At 41.8% G+C, this 20,180-nt stretch overlaps 1 protein-coding gene across 1 annotated transcript; it reads left to right on the forward strand.

The window, feature by feature from the left end:
* The first annotated feature begins 1,196 nt into the window (after positions 1-1,196).
* Positions 1,197-14,914, forward strand: LOC137164375 (uncharacterized). The gene is made up of 8 exons (XM_067565217.1): positions 1,197-1,598; positions 2,935-4,695; positions 5,843-5,908; positions 8,405-8,505; positions 9,796-9,860; positions 10,703-10,854; positions 11,157-11,309; positions 13,582-14,914. The coding sequence occupies exons 1-8, from the start codon at positions 1,232-1,234 to the stop codon at positions 13,920-13,922; spliced, it is 3,006 nt and encodes a 1,001-aa protein (XP_067421318.1). The 5' UTR covers positions 1,197-1,231; the 3' UTR covers positions 13,923-14,914.
* The last annotated feature ends 5,266 nt before the right edge of the window (positions 14,915-20,180 follow it).

Raw genomic sequence — 20,180 nt, forward strand, 5'->3', positions numbered from 1 at the left:
TGAACTGGATCTGAGAACTACCCTCAAAAATATTAACTCTCCTGCTGTGTCTATTCTGAAAACTTCTTGGGAAGTCATTGACCCGCTGAAAATAACGTTGGTTAGTGCAGCACCATATGGTATGTCAGAGGATGAGCACCATGTGAGGCTCCAAAGCAGTCAACATGGGGATTCATCTGCTACAGAACTAGAAAGCATCTTCCCAAGTAGAACAGCTCTCTTTCCAGGTACAAAACTGATCCTGCATCCAGCTGCTCAAAAAGTAAATGTGTCTGAGGTGCTCCACTTGGGCATGAAAAGCAGCCAGCAGGGGGACCTGGTAATGGAACTGGAGCCTATTTCAAGCACAGAAGTTGCTCTTCCTCCATTTGCCTCACAACTGGAGCTCATCCCAAGTACAGAAAGCTCCCTTCCTATCCTTCTGACAGAACTGGAACCAGTCATCCCCTTCCTGCATCCAGATGCATCCTTTCCTCCAGCTGCCTCAGAACTGGGCCCTGTCCTCTTCCCAAGCACACAACTGCCCCTTTCTGTCTTTCCCACAGATATGGAGCCTGTCACCCCTTTCCCAAGTACAGAAACATCCCTTCTTCCAGCTGCCTCAGAACTAGGGCCTATCCCCTCCCTAGGTACAGAAGTGATCTTTCCTCTGGCTACTATGGAACTGGACCCTGTCATCGCAAGTAGAGAAGCATCCCTTCCTCCAGCTGTTCAGAGAGCTAGTGCACTGAGAGATGTTCTCCATTTGAGAACAAAAAGCACCCACTTCATTGACACGGACACAGCCCTAGATCATATCCATCGAAGTACAACTGTGCTGCTTCATCCAGCTACTCAGATGGAGGACCTGTTGGAAGGTGAGCCTCACTCAAAGCTGCACAGTGATGACTGTGGAGCTCCAGCTGCTACAGAACATAGGTGTAGCCTCCCAAGTACAACAGAGTCTCTTAATTTCTTTCTTAAAGAAAGGAAAATAGGTGTCCAACGATTAATACTAAAAGGTGAGGGAAAGGAGAGCATCCATGAGGCAGACACCGCAGAACCTGGAAAGGTTGATGAAAGGAATTTAATCACACATCTCATCACTGGCAGTTTCTTCTCAGACACAATTAAGCTGCAAGCCATAAAACCAGAACCTGAGCTTGGACTTTCTAGCTCTGAAGGCCATACAACTGGAGAAACTTTCTCCTTAAGTAAGTACCTCGCTAAAACACCTTTACTGCTAACAAGGATGAATAGAGTAAAGCAAAATGAGTTCATGTTTAAAAATGGTCTTATGACCTCTAGCACTAAGGCTACTCCATCTCTGGAGCGCATAAAGATGAATACTAAAGTTATACTGACTGAGCCCGTAAAGGGGATGAGTAACACAACATTGAAACAAATATTCCCAGATACCACACACCACGAAGTGCAGGAAACCACTGAATGGAGCAGTTTCTCTCTCAGTTCTGCTCCGGCATACAGTGATGCTCCCACTCCAGCTGAGAAACTGGCACTGAAAGAGAGCATAGATGCACATCCTTTCCAATCCTCTTCTGATCCCATATCAGAGAGTTCATCAACTTCAGAAGCAAGACTCCTCCTGAACTATATTGGTATGTTTAACTCTGTGTATCTGGGTAAATCTTGGTGTCTCCTGGCATTTAAATCATTGTGAACAACCATGTGGTTGGATTGAGGCGTGCGGGAAGGGGCACTGGATTCTATCACCCCCTCCTGTTATAACTACACTACACTAGCAATATTACAGTATGGTATTTGAGGTGAATTAGAAATTTCTGTATATGGTCATCTGATGCTGAATGCTTATGGCTGCTGTGCAACATATGTAATTACCAGCTTCCAATTCTTGTTAATGGAGATCAATTCAGCAGATGAGTTGATCAGAAATCTGAAATGTAGGGGTTTCTTTGCACTAACATGCAATATAGCTTAGGCACTCTAATGCCTGGATTCTAACAGTGTGGGGGTGGTGATCTGGAGTTTTGTTTAGTAATAACTAGACAGCCCACATGCCAAAATTCTTCCCACTCACCCACTAGTCTGAAGGGTAATGTGTCCTTTTTTAACGGCCCATCTTGATTCTGTCTGTCTCTCTTTCCGCAATTAAGTTATTCTATTAGAACCAATCTAATTTTAGATCACAGTGGTGTCATGACTCATGAACGGCATTACTGGAAGTGTGATCCTTTTGTGCCCTCCTGTAATCAACCAAAAAGGGAGCTTGATAGGCTTTTTTTTTTTCCTCCCCCCTCTGCTCCTCTGCAGACTTCTCTTCCCATCAATCCTGGGAGTGAGAGAGTCTTGTCTTAGGTGTTAGTGGCAAAGTGTCTTTCATTTAACCTCTTCACTACTGCCAGATCCTGAAGACCTGGGGGACATATTCTTTCTTGCTATCCAGCTAGCACAGTTCTTGGTGGATATTGCCAATAATAAATGGAGCTCACTGAAGAGCAATAATTATTCATAACTTGATTGTTTAAATTAATCAAGCAAATGACTTACCCAGCAGTCTACCTAACTATAGAGTTGGCGAAACAATTAAAAAAAGTACAGTGACAACTTGTCACTAGCCATAATGAATAATTTGACCAGCTCTATCGCGAACCATGAGAATTTTCATCAAAATTAAGGCTAACTGCAGAAAATAGCATGGGGAACTGGCAGAACCATACAGTTTGCATAGCTAAATAAGAGCCTTAGTAATAGTTTCACAGCCTCTTTAAACTTCTTCTTCTTCTTCTTTACAATTAAGAGAAAAGGTAGAAAAACAACCTGACAGTAAGAATGTACTCAGACAGGTCTCATCCTATGATTGAAGAAATCAGCTTTGCTTGTAAGAATGGATTTTTTTTCTTTAAAGCTTTAGAATGAAGATTGACCTTACTGATTCACTTTCTTTTCTTTCCATGCATCCTCCTTCCTCCTCAGAACCGGAATTACCATGGTTGCTGGTGTATCTTCCTGTAAGAAGTTGCCATGTCATCTTGAAAGAGGAAATTGGGAAATTTTCCCCTCCAACACTTAGTGGTATTCAAACCAACATCTGGTGTAACTGGACCATTTGGGCAGGCCCCCAAAAACACATCCTGATTTACATAAAAGGATTTCAGGGGAAGGAAGATTGTGATGAAAACCCAGATAAATTAATTTTTCAAGGGGTCTTTTCAAGTGTGGAAAGAAAAGTAGTTTATGCCTGTAAGAACCAAGGTACTCTGATCTTTGCTACTCAGGCTTTGGCTGTCCATGTAGTGCTTTTGTCAAGGAGCAATTCCTTAAACCAGGAAGACAAATATTTTAAAGGACAGTATTATGTATTCAAAGACTATGAAATTTCAAGATCTACAAATGATACTGCAGCTTCTCAAGAGCCAGTTCAGAAAACAACTAGGAAAACAAAGTACAGCAGTATCAGATTCTACCCTAAATCCTCCATGAAACACTACAGAGGTCTTCTAGATTTCATAAAGACCAGTACAGCTCATAATGAAAATCAACTGTTTAACAAGCTGCCTATGTTAGATAAAGAAGGTTGGGACAAAAATGGCAGCTCTACAAGCCTGGAAGCTTTCTTAAGGGTTATCCTTTGGAACAATACACTCATCCCTTTTTTAAAAGCCATAGACAACATGACCTTCAGCACTCCTGTCCTGAAGTGGCAGCAGTCTATGAAATCTTTGGGTAATGAAAACAGTAGGAGGGAAGAAAAACCTTCTGACTTTCTAATGACAACTCCAGCATTAAATACATTGAGGCTAAACAGCCAAAATAAAGAGCAAACTATTGCTTTCAGGAAACTTATTCACAGGCCAACAATCCACTCGAACCTGCTCTCTGAGACTCTATATTTAAAAGAGGCCCCAAAATCTGTGGTGATACAAAATGTCAAAACTACAAGCAAGTCAGTAGGACCACGGCATGATGCAGTCATTATTGGGAGACCAGCTAGTATGGAAGATCTACAGCCAGATGCAAGACCAGCTGTTCTTAGAAATTCTACTTCTCCTCATGGCTTGCAATCTCTACAGGGCATATGGGAAGAGCAGAAAATTCAAACGACTTCTTCTCAAAGCTTTAGAATTGCAGTGATCACAGAGAGAGAGGTACTCCAGTCAAAACCTGTGAACTATGAGAGAGTGGCCAGTCACCCTGCTGCTTTTGTGGAAGACTTCCAGTCTAACACCAGGCTGACCAGGGATGGTCAAGAAGTAAGTGGTCAGCTACAGCATGTGATGAACTTGGAGAGAAGCATTAAAGAAAATTCTATTGAACATCAAACACACAGAAAGGGAAATAACAAAGGTGATCTGTACATGAAGCTAGCTACTGCCCTCAAAAATATTAAACTTGAGCCTCTTATTTTGGAAACTCCTAAGAAATTTGTTGAAACAGAGTCTAGGCTGGTGACTGTAGCCCTAAACAACACGTTGGAGGTCTCTCCTCTGACTGCATCTAGCAGTTACCATGCAGATACCACTGCTACTGAATCCAAACCTGTTCTCTTGAGCAGCACCAGAAGTGGCCCATTGGTAAAGGCAGCTACTGATATTGCACACTTTGGCGCGCCAATAACCCAAGACAAAGAACCTCCACTGATGACTAGCACAAAATTGCATCCTTTCTATCCCTCTTCTGATGTGGTGACAAAGGATATAGCATCCTTGAAAGTAGAACATGAAAAAGATTCCTTCGGTAAGTAGTTGTTTGGTCTAATTAAACAAACTTTATGGGGTCAGATTATCTACTTGCATTGTTAGATCTTAATCATGTTAAGGCAATAGCCAAGACATTATTTTAGTGTATGTGGATGTAGCTGTCTTACTGCTTCTGCAAGATGCTTCCTGTGAGGATCAGAAATAACTTAGGGAAGTGTTGGGTGACTTGACTTGAAGACTTTCACTATCCCCATTGTTCTGAATGTAAACAGCACTTCCTTCTATATATCTCTTCTGTACCTAACTTTCCTTCCTCAGATACAGCTATGTGCTAGATATCTAGGCCCATATGCTTCTCTCAGAAATTTTAGAGTTTCACAGGACTTGGGCCTACATTTCTGCCATACATAGAGATTCTTATACAGACTCTCCACTGTTAAAACTGCAATAGTCTGCATTTATCTTGGTTTTTTAACTCTTCTCTAAAACCCCCACTTTCATTTGTCTCAAAATTGACAGGTTAGGTTTTTGTAATTCCACCCCACCGAACTTTATAACTGACATCTTAGAAGTGGAGGTTCACTGGAGTCCAAAATCTCCTACTCCTGCCACTTCAGGAGGTAGGGGGAGAGAGGGTATGCTTACACTGCCCTGCCGTTTGGATTAAGGGATCATGAATAGTTGAGCAGCACCAAAGTGCTATGCTGTAGCTCCCCCGTGTGGATGCTGCAGGTGAGTGGGAAAATCCTGTGCTTGACTCCAAACTGTATAACTGTGTAGACAAGCCCTTAGTTTACTGGCCTCCCATTGTAGAGATCCAGTGCACGGCACCAGGCTTCAGTTGAATAAGTAGAACTTGTGCCATAGCATTGTCCTCAGTGCAGAGCTACTCTAGCAACTTCAAAGGGGTGCTGGAAAACCTCTTTAGCCTTTTGCTGTGTAACTTTGTCATTCCTTTTTTCCCGTTCCTTACACAGTCTCTGCATTCTTCATTGCAGAAACACCTCAGACTGCATAACCTGATCACTAGGCCTCTTCTTTATAAAGTATCACTAGCACAAAATGGCCACCTTCTACTAAAGGTGTAATTAAATTGTAAAACTTCTTTTTTTTTTTTTTTTTTTCTTTCCCCTTTAGCCTTACTCAAAGGCTACTAAATTGGCCTCTCTTTTCCATCCTGACAGATATGACTTCCATCTTCACATTGCTTGAAAATGACACCATATTGGAATCCCAGCACAACCCTGGAGGTAACTGACTTGGGCAGGGGAAGCTTTTTTTATCATGGGTGAGGTTCTGACACATGCTACGAGCATTAACTTTTGACCAGAAACCAGATTAAAGAGGGGAAAATAACCACTCGCTTCCAGCTAATAGTCATAAATTATAACAACTCGGGACTTGGCAAGGTTTTTAATGACTAAATATGAACAATAAAATTGTCTGTATCCTACCATAGACTACAATGCACTATAGAACTAATAAAAAGCAGCTGATGACTGTGAGGATGGGGGAGGGGATAGAGGGGAGTTTATATGTGACATTAGCAACTAACTTGTTCCTTTGATATTCTTCATCTCCATGGAAACATCTTTTCTCCCTCCCCTTTTATGAGTTTTTTTTTTTTTTTTTTTTTTTTAAATCTGCTCCTGTTGCTTATTTTTCATTTGGAGACATCTGGCCCCTCAGCCTGCCGGGAGTACTAGTTGGCGGCTCCTTTGCAGAGCCATGGGCACGTACCTGGTGCAATTCTTCCCCAACCGCCCCCCCCCTCCCCCCCACACACACACTCCTGCCCCTTTTACAGCAAGAGAGATGTGTGCATGGGTCTCTATCTCAAGTGTGCCTGGTTGCAGACCTTTTGGCTCCTCTAGGACCTTCTCCTGAGGTTCTGGCTGCACTTCCCCCTGCACCTTCTGCTGTGTACATGTCCTCTCCATGGTTCCACGAAGTCATGAGACCACCTAGTCAACCTCTTCCTGGCAATGGCCAAGGTGGCCATCCGCCATACTAGGAGGATGATGCTGGATGGGGAGGTGCTTTGCAACTGTGGAGCCTATTTCTGCTCCCCTCCACCCCCGCACCCCTTCCCTGATATGTCTCTGGGCAGAGTTTCCTAGGCCTTCTGGGCTCCCTGGATGCCTTCAAGGAGCAGGTACTATCCGGGGTTCTCTGCTGGGTGTGTCCCTCTGGTTCCCTGTTTTGATCATGTGACCCTCACTCCTGTCCTTGTTTTTTCGTTAGTTATCCCACGACTTCAGTTGAGACCTGGGTCCAGTGGCTCCTTCCCTTAGGCTGGGGTGGGGGCCCCTAGATGCAGGTGGGCTTGTGCCCGCCTGCCCTTGGGAACTCAATAGGGAGAGACAATCTTCCCTAGAGCTCCCTAATTTAGTTACATTTAGGAGGTTGACTCCAGTTGGGGAATTGACTGCTACCAAAGGACTTCCAAGGAGCACAGGTCCAATAAGTAGGATTTGCCTGCAACAAGAAAGAGCTTATTAAAGTGGAATGTGTCTAATGGAATGTGCTTGTGGGTGAATCAATAGCTCTATGCACCAACCTGTGCAGTTTTGGTTTTAAAACTATGGCAAAACTAGCACCCATAGAAAGATGCAGTTATCAGTTATTCATGCAGTCTGCCAATAAAAATGTAATACGCTTTCAATTTTAACTTGTTGGAAGTATCTGATCTCTGTGGGAGCTGGATAGCGTGAAATGTTTAGTATTTCATCTGTGCCTTTTTAAAAGGAAGACTTGATTGCTTATCTTAAAGATCCCACAGCATGATTCCTAAAAGTAGGTGTATTAACTCAACTTGGGTAGATACTGCAAAAATTTTCCATGAATACCTAAGAACTTGCCTCAGTTGTGTTCATGAGCTTGTTAGCTTTCTATGACTAGTGTGATATTTTACTAGCCTGATGGTTGGGAGAAAGTTAACTTAGAAAAGTCAATTTTGCTTTTCAAGACCATTTGAGGCAGAAACCCAATCAAATTATGCTCATCTATTTGGGGAACAGATACAACAACCTGTGCCTTTTATGACCAAAAGCAGCTAGGAGAAACAGCTATAAATTCAGATTGCAAGCAGTAAGCCAAAGAACCAACCTGCAAAAAATGTTATCAAAATCCTAATTTTTCTAATATGTAAGAATGTATAGGAAGAGGGTAAATGTCATTGAATAAATATACCTGTAACAGTGCATTCAGGTAGTCTTAACTTTCGCCATCCTATCCAAATTGTAATTGAGGTAATTGCATTCTACCTATCTAAACCACCTTTTGTATGGCTTTACTGAAGAGGCATTTTCCCTTCCTATCCCAAAGTACCAGTGTTAAACAGCTTGTCATCCCAAAGGAGACTGCATTGTTGGTAGTGAGTGGAAGGATACCTATTACATGCTCTGCACACTTGAGTCAATCTTTCTGGGTGAAAGGAGTAATGTTAGTGTTATGCAAGTATTGCTGCATAATAGTAGCCAAACTTGTTCAACTTGTGTTTGTCTCAAACATTTTGTTCGGTCTATGGCACAACTTCTAAAAGTTTCAGCTTAAAATAACATTAATAGGGCACTCACTTATTCAAGAATGTTCTTGGCTTAGCTGTTCTTGCTGTGTTCTATTTTCCCCCTGCTGTGTGCTGGCAACCACGAACAGAACAGTTACTTAAATCACAATTACACAGATATCTTCAGTACAACTGAAGATACTTGCGAAGGTCTTATGGGTTTTATTTCTTTTGACAGATATCCTACTTGAAGTAACTAGTGAAATTGAACACAAGGGATGGATCCCATGGAGTGGAAATGAGCTGAAAAAGGCTGTCATGGAATCCATTAAGCTTCACGTAAGATGGGAGACATGGCACTGAATGTGTTATCCTACTGAACAGCCTTTGGAAAAAAGATCATTCCAGTGCACTTTCCCTCTGTGGCTCTCGAGTGTCCCCATTTTCATACCCCAGTGACCTTTATAAATGCCACTTCCTATGCAACTTGCTACCATATACTAATTTTCTTCCAAACCTAATGTTAGTGTCCAATCCAGTGTCTTGCCTCAGTGCATTTCTGATGGAGTGCTTAATCTAGGGTAAACTTTTGAAGTAGTATAAAATTACAAATTAATAGAATGGAATATGAAACAAAGATCAACGTTCAGACAACTTAAGATCAGTTTATGGCCTTAGCTCCCATTTATGAGGAATTAACTGCAACAGTAGTTACTATGCAACACTACCTTATTTAAGGAGAGCGGACATCCAAACGTTTGCCTTCAAGGCTGCCACATGTGGCTGTCTGAGAAGACAACCCCCTCCCCTCCCCCTGTAGGAATGAAGCTATAACTGGTCAGTTCTGTGGCCTAATATCTGAAATGTAAGACCCGGCCATATGTTGTATACTCCAGATTGGGTAAATTGGCTCCACTGAGGATTTATACTATTTGCTACTGGTATAGTTGCACTATTGTAAATCCCTAGTGTAGATGGCAAAGCTGCTGTCTTCGGAGGGTACAGCTTATTTAGTGTCAAGCAGCAATAAGTTCCACCCATGCAGATAGAAGGTTTGTTTGTCTATGCTAGGGGTGTGTGCCACTCTAGTGGCTGGGTAGCTCATGGCTGGAATTGGGTAAATTCCTGTTGGGTAAATTCGGTGTTTGGCATTCACAAACTAGTCTAACAGCCTTCACCTCCTAGCCTGACTCACTGCAAGGAAGAAACAGGTACAGAATCCTGGCCTATTGTTTGTAGTAAAAACAGCTGCCCCATATTTACTACAGGATTTAATGTTTTCCAAGATATGGTACTGGGGGGGATGCAGTTCCTCATCCCCTTCTCATATTGCCACATGGGGGCGTGGGAGTCCAAACTAAATGTAGTTGAGGGATGGTCTGGTATGAAAAAGTTGAGAACTGGTCTAGGAGATGGGGGTCCTATACCCTTTGTAAGATTCCTCTTTGATTGGTGACTAACTTCTCCTTTTCCCTGAGCAGCCACTCCATCTATAGAACCACTAAAATACCGACTTCTATCTTTATAAAGAAGTCTGTTCAGAATAGGCTTGACAGAGTAGGCTGTAGTTGGCTAAGCATTTCCCATCCCCTTATGAAAATCAACCCTGGTGATTCTATTGCTTTGCAGATACAAAAGAACCTGAAACTCTTAGTAAGCAGTGTCAACGAAATCAAGATAAAGGAAATCAAAAGGTATGGCTGTCTGATTATAAATAATCCAATATTAGGTGACACCTACACCTACTCAAAATTAATTAAATGCAATTGATGCAGCGTCTTATGTATAACTGTCATTCTTCATAAAAGGAAAGCACTTGGAACTAGTCTCTAAATTAACTTTGCCATCCCTCTTCCATCTGCCAAAGACCTAGCAAGCCTTCTACTTTAGGTTATGGTTATATATATATATATATATATATATATATATATATATATATATATATATATATATATATATATATATATAGAGTAGGAAAATACTTTTGTATACATCAAATTGGCTGTAGTATGTAATCCCATAGGAATGAGACTGCTGAAATTAATGCCTAAAGTAGCATTGCATGGAAGTTTTATCAGTGTGAATTAAAACAAAACTATTCTAAAAGTTCTTCCCAGTTTCTAGTTGAAATAGATCAGAGGGTAATGGAAGAAGGCCTCTGAGGGTAAGTTTGTGGGGTTTTTGGGGTCCCCCCCCATCAAGGAAACCTAACCAAAGTTGGTTGAGACTGAAAGCTATTGTCTAATGGCCGGATCTGTGGCCTAGGTAAAATGAACTTAGTGGTTTTAATCCAGCTCGACAGAGAGGTGTCGCAATTGCCACTCACCAAGAACTGAAAGAGTAAATAACAAACTAATCTCTCTCTCCTTCAGAAGTAGTCCCTCTAGGGTTGAGATGTATCTGAGGAAGCACGCAGTACCTGTTCTATAGATAGATGGAGAATGACTTTCTGCTACTGAATCCAGTTCAGTAATACATATACACAGATGGATGTTTCCCTCCTTAGTTTAGCTGAAGTTACTTTGCTTTAATGCAGGACAAATGACCTAAAACAAACTCTCACTTTCTGGTTACACTTAAAACCAGAGGAAAGGAATACATCTGTTTTACTCCATTCTCAACTGAATGATCTCATTGGCAAATCTGTGGGAGCTGAGAAGTTGCAGCTGGCTTTATTATCAGTTAGAGGTATGTGCTTTTGCATTATTGGACTGTTTAAAGCTGCTGCTGCTCCCTGTAATAGGCTTAACAATCAACATGATAGATCTGGCTTGGGAAAAAGAAAGCCTGAGTAAAGTCATCTTGCAGCAATGCACTGATGTGTACATAACTTGATTCTTATGTAGCCTGTAGATTATTTTTAAAAAAAACTGGATTGGGGTGGAAATAACACTTTAGTTCAAGATGCTTGATCTTTCAAGGAAAACCTCTTTAAGAAGCATTTGTGTAGCTTTATGGCAGACTTGCTGCACCTATTCTATCCATTGCAGATGTGAATGAATGCAACTATGGAATTGGAATGTGTGGTGATGAGGCAGACTGCCTCAATGAAGATGGCACTTACTTATGTCGCTGTAAAAAAGAGTATGAAGATCGTTCTCCGACAAAATCTGGCACGCTGTGTGTCCGCATTCCACGATCAGGTAGAGGAGATATGAGCAAGTATAATTCTCTCCTTTCTTTGAACAGCGCTACATCCGAACGATGCAGCTTTGTTCACGTGTATTGAAATGGTATTCAAATACTACGTGTATATATTGGAGCCACACAATTATTGTTGCTACAACCTATGCCAAAGGAACTGGTAGTCATATGCTTACTGTGAGGTACTTGTAACATTTTTTGCCACTTATACCTGGTTGAAGAGAGTGCTTCACAGTAAGTGGCTAATCTCTCAAATGTAGTCCTTTGTAACACTAATCACTATGAATCTTCACTTAGATATAAATTAACAAAGTTTGATTCAGAAATAACTCAATTGCTGATAGAATTCCGTATCTGTACCTAGCTCTGAACCAAGGAGCAAGGAACCTTTTTTCCCTTGCAGGACCAATCAGTGCTGGCCATGTCAGATGCACTCTAAATTCTCTGAGGAGGGTAGAACTCCTACTTTGGCTTATCTTAAACTGATTCCTAATAGATCTAAGGCTAGCAGAAATAAGCTATTCTTAAACTGAGGAATGCTGATAGAGGTTTGCCCTAGTTTAAAAGTGGGTTTTTGTTTTTAAACTATTTAGTTAGTTTTGCCATTGTTCAGAACAAGATTCTCTTGTGTATATAGTAATTAAGGAAGACACTCCCCCACCCCCTGAGCTTTTGAAAACCAGATTCACTTTTAAAACTGTAACTATCCTCTATATACACTTCACTGAGCAGGCTGGGGAACAAAGTTGTCTCAAACTTTAAGGGCTAGTTGGGTTACTGATGTGAGATAATAGCCAGTACATGAAAATAGTGTTTCAAATCCAGCATGTTGGCTTTCAGAACAAGGCTCTGCTTGGCATGTTTGTTGTGTGCTGACTGGAGTCACTCCCTTAATTATGAGATGTACATTCCTAATCCTTTTTTTCTTCATCTGCTGTAGAAATCTAGTTGCTATGGCTCTTGCTACATTCTTGCAGAGTTACTGCTTGAACTTGGCATATGGGTTTGCAAAAGAATTACTCAATGGGATTGAGGAACCCTAAGCACTACCCTCATATTGCCTTGATATTGTTAATATTTTAGTGGAACTCTGCAGAAGACAACAAGAAAGGCATTAAGATTCTTCCACTTCCTCTAGTGTGCAAATCACTACTACTTTAGTCTGTTGGCATAAGCAAAAACAGGTGGCGGCACACATGTGCCAGACTATAGCTAAAGTTGATTAATCTAATCACTTTTGAATAAGTTAATTTAGCCCTTTAACTGGTCACAAATTGACTTCTGAAATGTTCATGAATGTTTGCCAAATAGTTTCAATGAAATTCCCAGCCTGCTTTAGGTGCCTTTGCCAAAAACAAAGCAAATGGTATTGTCCTTCAAATATTCATGAATTGTGTTTATTCATCCAGTTCTATCCTTAACCAAAATACCCTGAGTCCTTCCAAAATGAAGGAGAACAAAATGCACTCTAAACACTTCAGTGGGATTTGTAAAGAATAAATGGGCAGTTGAAATCCATGCCCAGGTGCTACTGGGTGAGCACCCCTCATCCCCTAGGAGACTGGACTAGATAAGCTGGGCCTCAAATTGTAATGGATTGAAGTATTGGTGGTGATTTTTGCCACTGGAACACTATCCCATGAAGAGTCAGAGTAAAACTTTATGCTGGGTCTGGAAACCGACCATAGATCTAAATTCTTCTCCCAGATAGAGGATTGAAATGAGGAGACATAGCAGACATTGCAATAAGGGCACTCTCTAGAATGTGCAACTGGATTTCTTTGCAGTTATAGCAGAGCGTAGAGCAGCTGTTTCAAAAGGGCCTGTAATGGAGTGAACATATAGTTAATGGGTAAAATTCAGCCATCTAAGTGACTTAGGAGCCAAAGTCCCATTGATTATTTTTTAATAGCTCCAAAGGGAGACAAGGTGGGTGAGAGGTAACCTTTTATTGGACCAACTTCTACCTCATCCAACTTCTCTCTAATACTCTGGGAGCAGCACAGCTTCTAGAACACTGCATCCAATAACCTCCAAAGTCACTTTTGAAAAAGGAATTTGAGCTATTGAAAGTCAATAGGGTGACTTGGGAGTCAGCCCTAGGTGCTTTTGGAAGTCGAACCTAGTATGACTAGAGTGCCTGGGGTGAAGGGTCATTCTGAATGTGGGTCTCATTCAGACTGAAAGCCCCACCTCCAGTTGGCCTCTCAACACATGACCTGTAAACTATGCCCAGAGGCTGAATATATAGACTGACCTCTTTCTTTTCAGGTATTGGTGGCATCTTCAGCTACATGGAAATTCTGGTAGGTTCTACAGTATTTTTCATCTTCATCCTCGTGATGGTGGCAATCAGTCTTTGCACCATAGTCAGGAAAGGACACAAAAAGGAGAACTCTTATATTCAGGAGCCTGTTCCAAATGGGACACCTTCTTCAACACAGACTCAGTTGCCTGTACCTTCTATTGATCTCAGTAACCTTGGTGACCACCTGATCCGAGACCCCTTCCAGCCAAAACTCCGAGCCAAGCCCCCAGAATGGACATCACAAGTGCGAGCCAACCCAAATGAGACTTATAAAATCTTTGTTGAGCAATCTGAACGTTTGTAAATCAAATCTATGCTGACTGAGTTTAATTGCCTCTTATTTACCTTTGAGCTAAATGGCCTATTCCTTTCAACGAAACTTGAACAATCCTGTATCGCCTACACATTTCCGCTGGCTGAAATGAATAGTGCTGTGGCTCCAAGAAAACTTATTTTAGTTCTTGGCTGGGTTCTCGACCCCTGTATTGTCAGTTCTATATGTCTGATTCTTTTTTTGTAAGTGAAGGTGTGTCTGTAGACAACTGGCATGTAAATAAAGCTGGTATCTCACTATGCATGGAACTTGCTTGCTACTGAAGTTAGATGCACGGGTTGGGGAAGTATGGAAGGCTTAAGCTGGAGGAAACCTGAAAAGGGTTACAGTTTAAGCAAGTGCCTGCCTCTTGTTAGGCAAATAAGTCAACTGAAAACCAGAAGTAAATTAGCTGGGCAACTTACCCATATTGCACTTGTATAGAGGATCAGAAAGAGTTCTCCTTTCTTCTTTTTTTCTGGTTACCTAGGCAATCTGCAGTCCACCTTATTTTCTTTGCCATCCAACCTAATCCTCACGGTACCCCTGCTCTAATGTAAAACAGATTATTTACAAATAACTTGGTGTCGGTATAACAAATGCCCTAACTTGCCTTTCCTCTAAACTAGCTCTTCATAATTTTAAATTAGAACTTCATTAAAATTACTTGTCTGAAACTAAGGGTATGTTGCACATGAGTTTTTGTTTGTTTAGTGCCTGCGATCCTACTTAATGAGGGGGATCTTTGTTATGACTTCTCTGGTCATTGTACTAGAATAAAATAGACTTTAAAAAAGACTAAAGTGTGAAGCTCTGAAGGTAATGAAAAGAACCTGACAGGCCTGTTTCCTGTTGGAGCTGATGGCTGCTCAGCCTCTGTAAGCTTGCTCTCTTATCACTTCCCGTCTCCATCTGAACCAGTCTACCTGTGGATGGCAATGACTTGTTCTGGTCCATGTGACTGATTAGTGCCAGTCATCAGATTAAGTGATGAAAATAAAACCTGGAACACTGATCTGGAGAACCAACTTCCCTCCTGGGACTGCTGCATCATAATATGAGCTAGGCTCCAGCACAATACACAATGTCTTGAATATGCAGCTGCCAAGTTCTAGATTGTTCTGTGGATGAAAGCCAGTCTCTCATTCCCCAGCCTGAGCAGCAGGAGTGACAGGAGCAGACTTATTCCTCCCCAAAGGGAACTAGAGGATAGTTCAGTCCTCACTATCCAGAAGCAAGACTGTTATCTGATGCTTAAATAAACTTCTAAGCCAGTGACCTGACTTTCAAAAGTGCTCAGCATTTGTTGACAACAAGGGCTGTACACACTATTCAATGCTCTTGCCAAAACTAGGTCCCTTATTTAGAAGCTTGACTTTGCCAAGATTTTCAAAATCAGCTGTCTAAAGAGACACAAGGAAGCTGTAAGGCCCTGAAATATCACAGAGCTGAGGCCTGTTCTTTTTAAAAAAAAATCAAAGCTGGGGTACAGTGACATAGCATTGACTTCCATTCTGTAATAAGGGGTATACCTATCCTCAGGTCAGATCCCAATTATTTTGGGGTTTTAAAGCCAAACTTGTACATAATTCTTCCATGCTGTGCCACAGGGTTAAAAAAAACTCCCAAACTTCAATAGTCTCCAGTAGGAGGATTCTAGTTCTCCCTCCATCTCTACTACCTATCAAATAGTGGCAAAACTGCCCAAATACATACTCATCGTTATCTAACTCTATTTGAATGCTCTTAAAAAGAGTACTGAATTTCAGTGCAATGCTGTCATACCACAAGAGGTCAGTATTTTCCACAGGAAAAAAAACAGCTGCTGTGTCTTGTGCTAGGCTATGACAGCACAGTGCCTGCTGCAGTGATTTTTTCCTATGCCTAATAATTTGAAAATGCACTCAACCCTCTTCCTTTCAAGGAGAGGGGAGAGAATAGTTAACCATAGGAGTCCTATCACGTAGGTCCTATGTCTGAAACAATGACCAGTGCGGTGCTTGGAAGTTGAGGCCAGCTGTGGGAAAGGAGTGCCCATACTTGGATACCACTCAGTAACTTTACAGCTACTGGTACCCATCAGCTGTTTTTTTTTTTTTTTTCATGTGGCAACCATACATTATTGTATTCTGTTTTGGGCTGTGACTGACTTTCCTGGGTACTAACTGAGTAAAAAGAGGTGCTGCCTGGCCACTTTAATTAGGCAGGATTGTGTATTCAAACACTTGAACAGGGGTCAGATATGACAGGTGACTGCAAGATGTTGTTTGATGACTAGAGGGCTGTTTCTGAGGGTCGCTGTCATCAACTGTTATGAAGCTTATGCTGAAAGTTTAGTTTTTGGGGATAAGAGTGTGCCATTAAAAAGCCTCCTCCAAAAATGGAGGTCGCTCAGTCACCTCCATCTGGCAAGTTGGCTGAGTGGTATTGTTGGTGCAAAGTAACTGTGTTCCTTAAGTTTAGCGTAAAAAGTTAGTTCAAGTTACTGTGTGCTAACAGGAGAGCTCCTGACTAACCAGATCTACTCTGCAGTATTCCAGTTGCTTTCCCCTCTTCCCCACCCTCCCCCTAAACCTGGAATTCACACCATGCTGAATTCATCATTATTAAATATTGCCTGGAGTTTTAGCAATAAATAGTGTAAAATATACCTCTGGGGGTCAGCCCAGTGCTACTCTATTAGATGTAACATGCCCATTAAAATAACATTGTACTTACTTCACAGAGAAGGTGGTCTGTATTACAAATAGTGAATTCATCCTCGTTATCTCAGTGGGAGACAGACTTATGTATTCCCATGTTATAAGGAAGCAGGCATAGATGTCAATCCCTGATTATTTTTTTTTTTCCAGAGGTGGTGAGCATGCCTAAGTAGAGCCGTGTGTGGATACAAAGTTTGTATCTACATCTGATTCGCAATATGTAAAAATGGTCTCCAGCTAGAAAGCGGCTAGCTGCAGATTTGCAGGGCTCTATATATATATGTCCCCCTGAGGTTAATGGAATTTGCTAGCACTCTGCCCTTCTGACAATCATAAGTGACTTACTCAAGGTCAAGCACTAATTCTGCAGCAGAGTTTGGAAAAGAACCTAGGTCTTCTGATTTCTAGATCTGTATGTTAGCCTCAGCCCATCCTTCCTCCTCTTTGAGTCTTCAAAAGAGGTACATTAGCACAGGCTGCAAGATTCTGAAGATTAGACAATTGCTGTTAGTCTGAATTTCCCCTGCACAGAGTCATTTAGTGGCGCTCAGCCCTGGTGTTGAGCGTAATGTGCTCCATTGCAGGGAAATGGTGAGAAGTGTTGTTCAATTTGTAGATGGCTGACAGGAGTGTGGATTTGGTGTTAGTTCTACAGAAGGCACTCTGCTTTCTCTACTGCCACAAGAAAAACTAAGCAGTGCTGACAGCAGCTGGCTGTAGTTAAAGATGCTTTTGCTGAATGGATGGGAAGACCATGTGCAGGAACCGGAGCTTCTAATGAGTTTAAAAAAAAAAAAAAAAGACGTACAGGCTGATGATAGGAGCATAGGCAGGCATTGCTAGTTAACTGCAGCATGACACTGGGAAAGAGAACTTTCACAGGAAATGCAAAAAGCAGCAGTTACCACAAATCACTTACTGGAATCTCATTATCAAAATGTCTTTTACAAAAAGAGCTTGCTGTCTGCAACTACTTGAAACTAGAGTACAAAAGGCAATGTGTGTTGCCTGTTGCGGAAGATGAATAACATGTACTGTGGAACTGTGAGAGTCACCTGTTGAACCACCTCAAGGCAAATTAAACTTCACTCAGGTAAACTGGGAATAGTACAGGATAAAACTGCTCCGTAGTCAGCTGATCATTCTTCTCATGTCCATAAGTTTACATTTACATAAGTCCACATTTACATGCAAAAACTGTTAAAATAGCAGTGCTGGTCTGATGTAAGCTACTTTTTAGCCTTAAACTTGCTCTACAGTTTCTGGGTATTACAACTGGTTTGAAATCTTACAGTACAGCTGACTTGTTCCTTTAATCGCCCATAGGCAGGAGTAATCCCATACTAGTATTAACTTTACATTTCTCAGACCCTCTAACATTCTTTTTAATACAATTTTTATATATACTTTTCCTTGCTGGATCGCTGGTGAGGTGCTGAGAATTCTTCCCTATTTCTACATCACACCCACCATCTGTAAGGTCTAAGGGTGGAACTTAAATATTGCTGTGCAACCCCAATGGGAGGATTATACACCAGCCATGAAGATAATTTAGTATTGGTTTGATGGCTTGGTAGAGGTGAAAGCAGGAGGGCTGGTGCTTCTGCACCGGTCCTGTGAGCGAGTAGTGATGTGTTCAGGTGTAACAAGGCCCTGTCGGATAGTCTTGGCTCAGCCTATGTCCTACCTCCTGAAGGCCAAGGAAGAGCACAGCCTATGGTCCTACTGATTGGTGTAGAGACACAGCTGTATTGTCTACAGAGAGGAAACTCCAAAGATCAACATTTGTCAGCTGATATTTGATGCGGCAGAAGAGAAGCTGGATGTACTTTAAATCATTAAATCAGCATCAACAAATCTGAAGCAGTTGGCCCTTGCCAGCAATTTCAAATAGTCTGAATTGGATGCATATTTAAGCTTCAGGCCCTTAGTGAATTCTGAAGGACTTTAACCATTGAGCACTGGTCCTTGCCTAAATTCTGCAGGGTGTGTTACCTCTATGAGATGGGAGGGTCTGGGGTCAGGGAAAAGAGCTGTTGCTCAGCAACCCTCAGGGAAGCCACTCCCAGCCAGATTACTCTCACCCCTGGCTAAGGAAACTCCCTTCCTTTCCTGTCTTACTGTCTTTGCTCTCCCACTGCTACCTCTCCAACCTCCTGCCAGGATCACAGCAGCAATAGTGGGCATAGAGATACTCAATGGAAGGGAAGGCATATTAGGAAATAGTGATTAAGAAGAATGTTTTCAAGTGATATCAAGCTCTTTAATGAAATGTAAATAGGAAACCCATGTTGCAAATTTCTGATCTAGGGATGGATCTAAATTTAACCTTCCCCCAAAGTCTCTACATTTGGAGTCATTGTTCTAGTTCAGCCCATTAGAGAGAGAGATCCAGAACTGGATCCATTCTGAAATTCCCCTAAAGTGGGTGCAGATGGCGTGTGATTGGCTCTGGTGCTGGGGCTTGTGCTCATTGCTCCTGGGACAACAGATGGTGCACTCTCATTACATATGTGTAACTATTATCACTATTAAAAAGGGTTGCACATTCCTGGGGAGAGAGTTGTGACATTAGCTGCAGCAGGACCGAGTTACTGGAATGAGCTAAAAGTTGTGATGGAGAGTCAGAGCCCTGGGAAAATTACCAAGGCCAGGGGACAGTTAGAGTCCTGGCCCCCCTTCTCCTCCCTACTCTCCTGTTATTACACACATTTATATGGCACACTTCTCCACAGTATTGGGGTGTCTTATATGATTGTATGTAAGTGTAAATAACACCTTTCAATCAGCAAGGAGCAGCCAGCATGCTTGTTCACTCAGACTGTGAATGGAGTATACGGATGGAAATACACTGCTATAATCCATATTTATAATTACTGGGTGCAGACTAGAAAAATCCTAGCTATCCTATAGACTTTCTTCTCTGTCCCTCTTTTCACACTTCCTTCCCTTCCAAAATATACCCCTCTACACTGTACTCTTTAAGGCACTGAGTTCCTCCTTCCTGGTACGAATTCGAGTTCATGCTGCCTGAGTCTGTGACCAGGTCTGGTCCAAAAGCTGTGCCAGTGATACCCACCCTTTGCTCAGATCAGATCATGCCACAGGCTGTGTGTGGGACATAAGCAGGATCAGACTCCGGGTTGTACTTGGAGCACGTATGTCAACTTAATCAGCAGTGGGAGGAGAAAACCAGCTCCTAGGTGGTGCTTAAAGAAAATAGAAAACAACTGAAACCTGTTGTTGTTCAAGACCGAGGCCATGTTAGCAAGTGAGAGACGTCTTCAGTTTGTTAGTTGCTATCTGTGTATGCTATAAAGGGTGAAATATGAAATAATGGGAGAAAGAGAGAAATCCAGAAGTGAAGAAAAGGGAGAAAAGTATTTTTATTAGATGGAATATAAAGACTGCATCGTCAGGGGCCATGGCACTTGATACTCTTTACTTGAATAGCTTGGTACTACTCATGTACAGAGACGGCTGTTTCTCTTTTGCTAATGTGATCAATTTCAACATGCCCTTCTAGCATTTCCTGAAAACACTTTAA

Source organism: Emydura macquarii, unplaced genomic scaffold (genome assembly GCF_026122565.2).
Source record: "Emydura macquarii macquarii isolate MOO-44397 ecotype Brisbane River unplaced genomic scaffold, CSIRO-AGI_Emac_v2 contig_2676, whole genome shotgun sequence".
NCBI classification, from domain to species: domain Eukaryota; kingdom Metazoa; phylum Chordata; order Testudines; family Chelidae; genus Emydura; species Emydura macquarii.

Coding starts and splice junctions, on each gene's coding strand:
- LOC137164375 (XM_067565217.1), top strand. CDS start 1,232: ATGAATAGAGTAAAGCAAAATGAGTTCATGTTTAAAAATGGTCTTATG. Junction 4,696..5,842: donor ACATGAAAAAGATTCCTTCG/GTAAGTAGTTGT, acceptor CCATCCTGACAG/ATATGACTTCCATCTTCACA. Junction 8,506..9,795: donor TGGAATCCATTAAGCTTCAC/GTAAGATGGGAG, acceptor ATTGCTTTGCAG/ATACAAAAGAACCTGAAACT.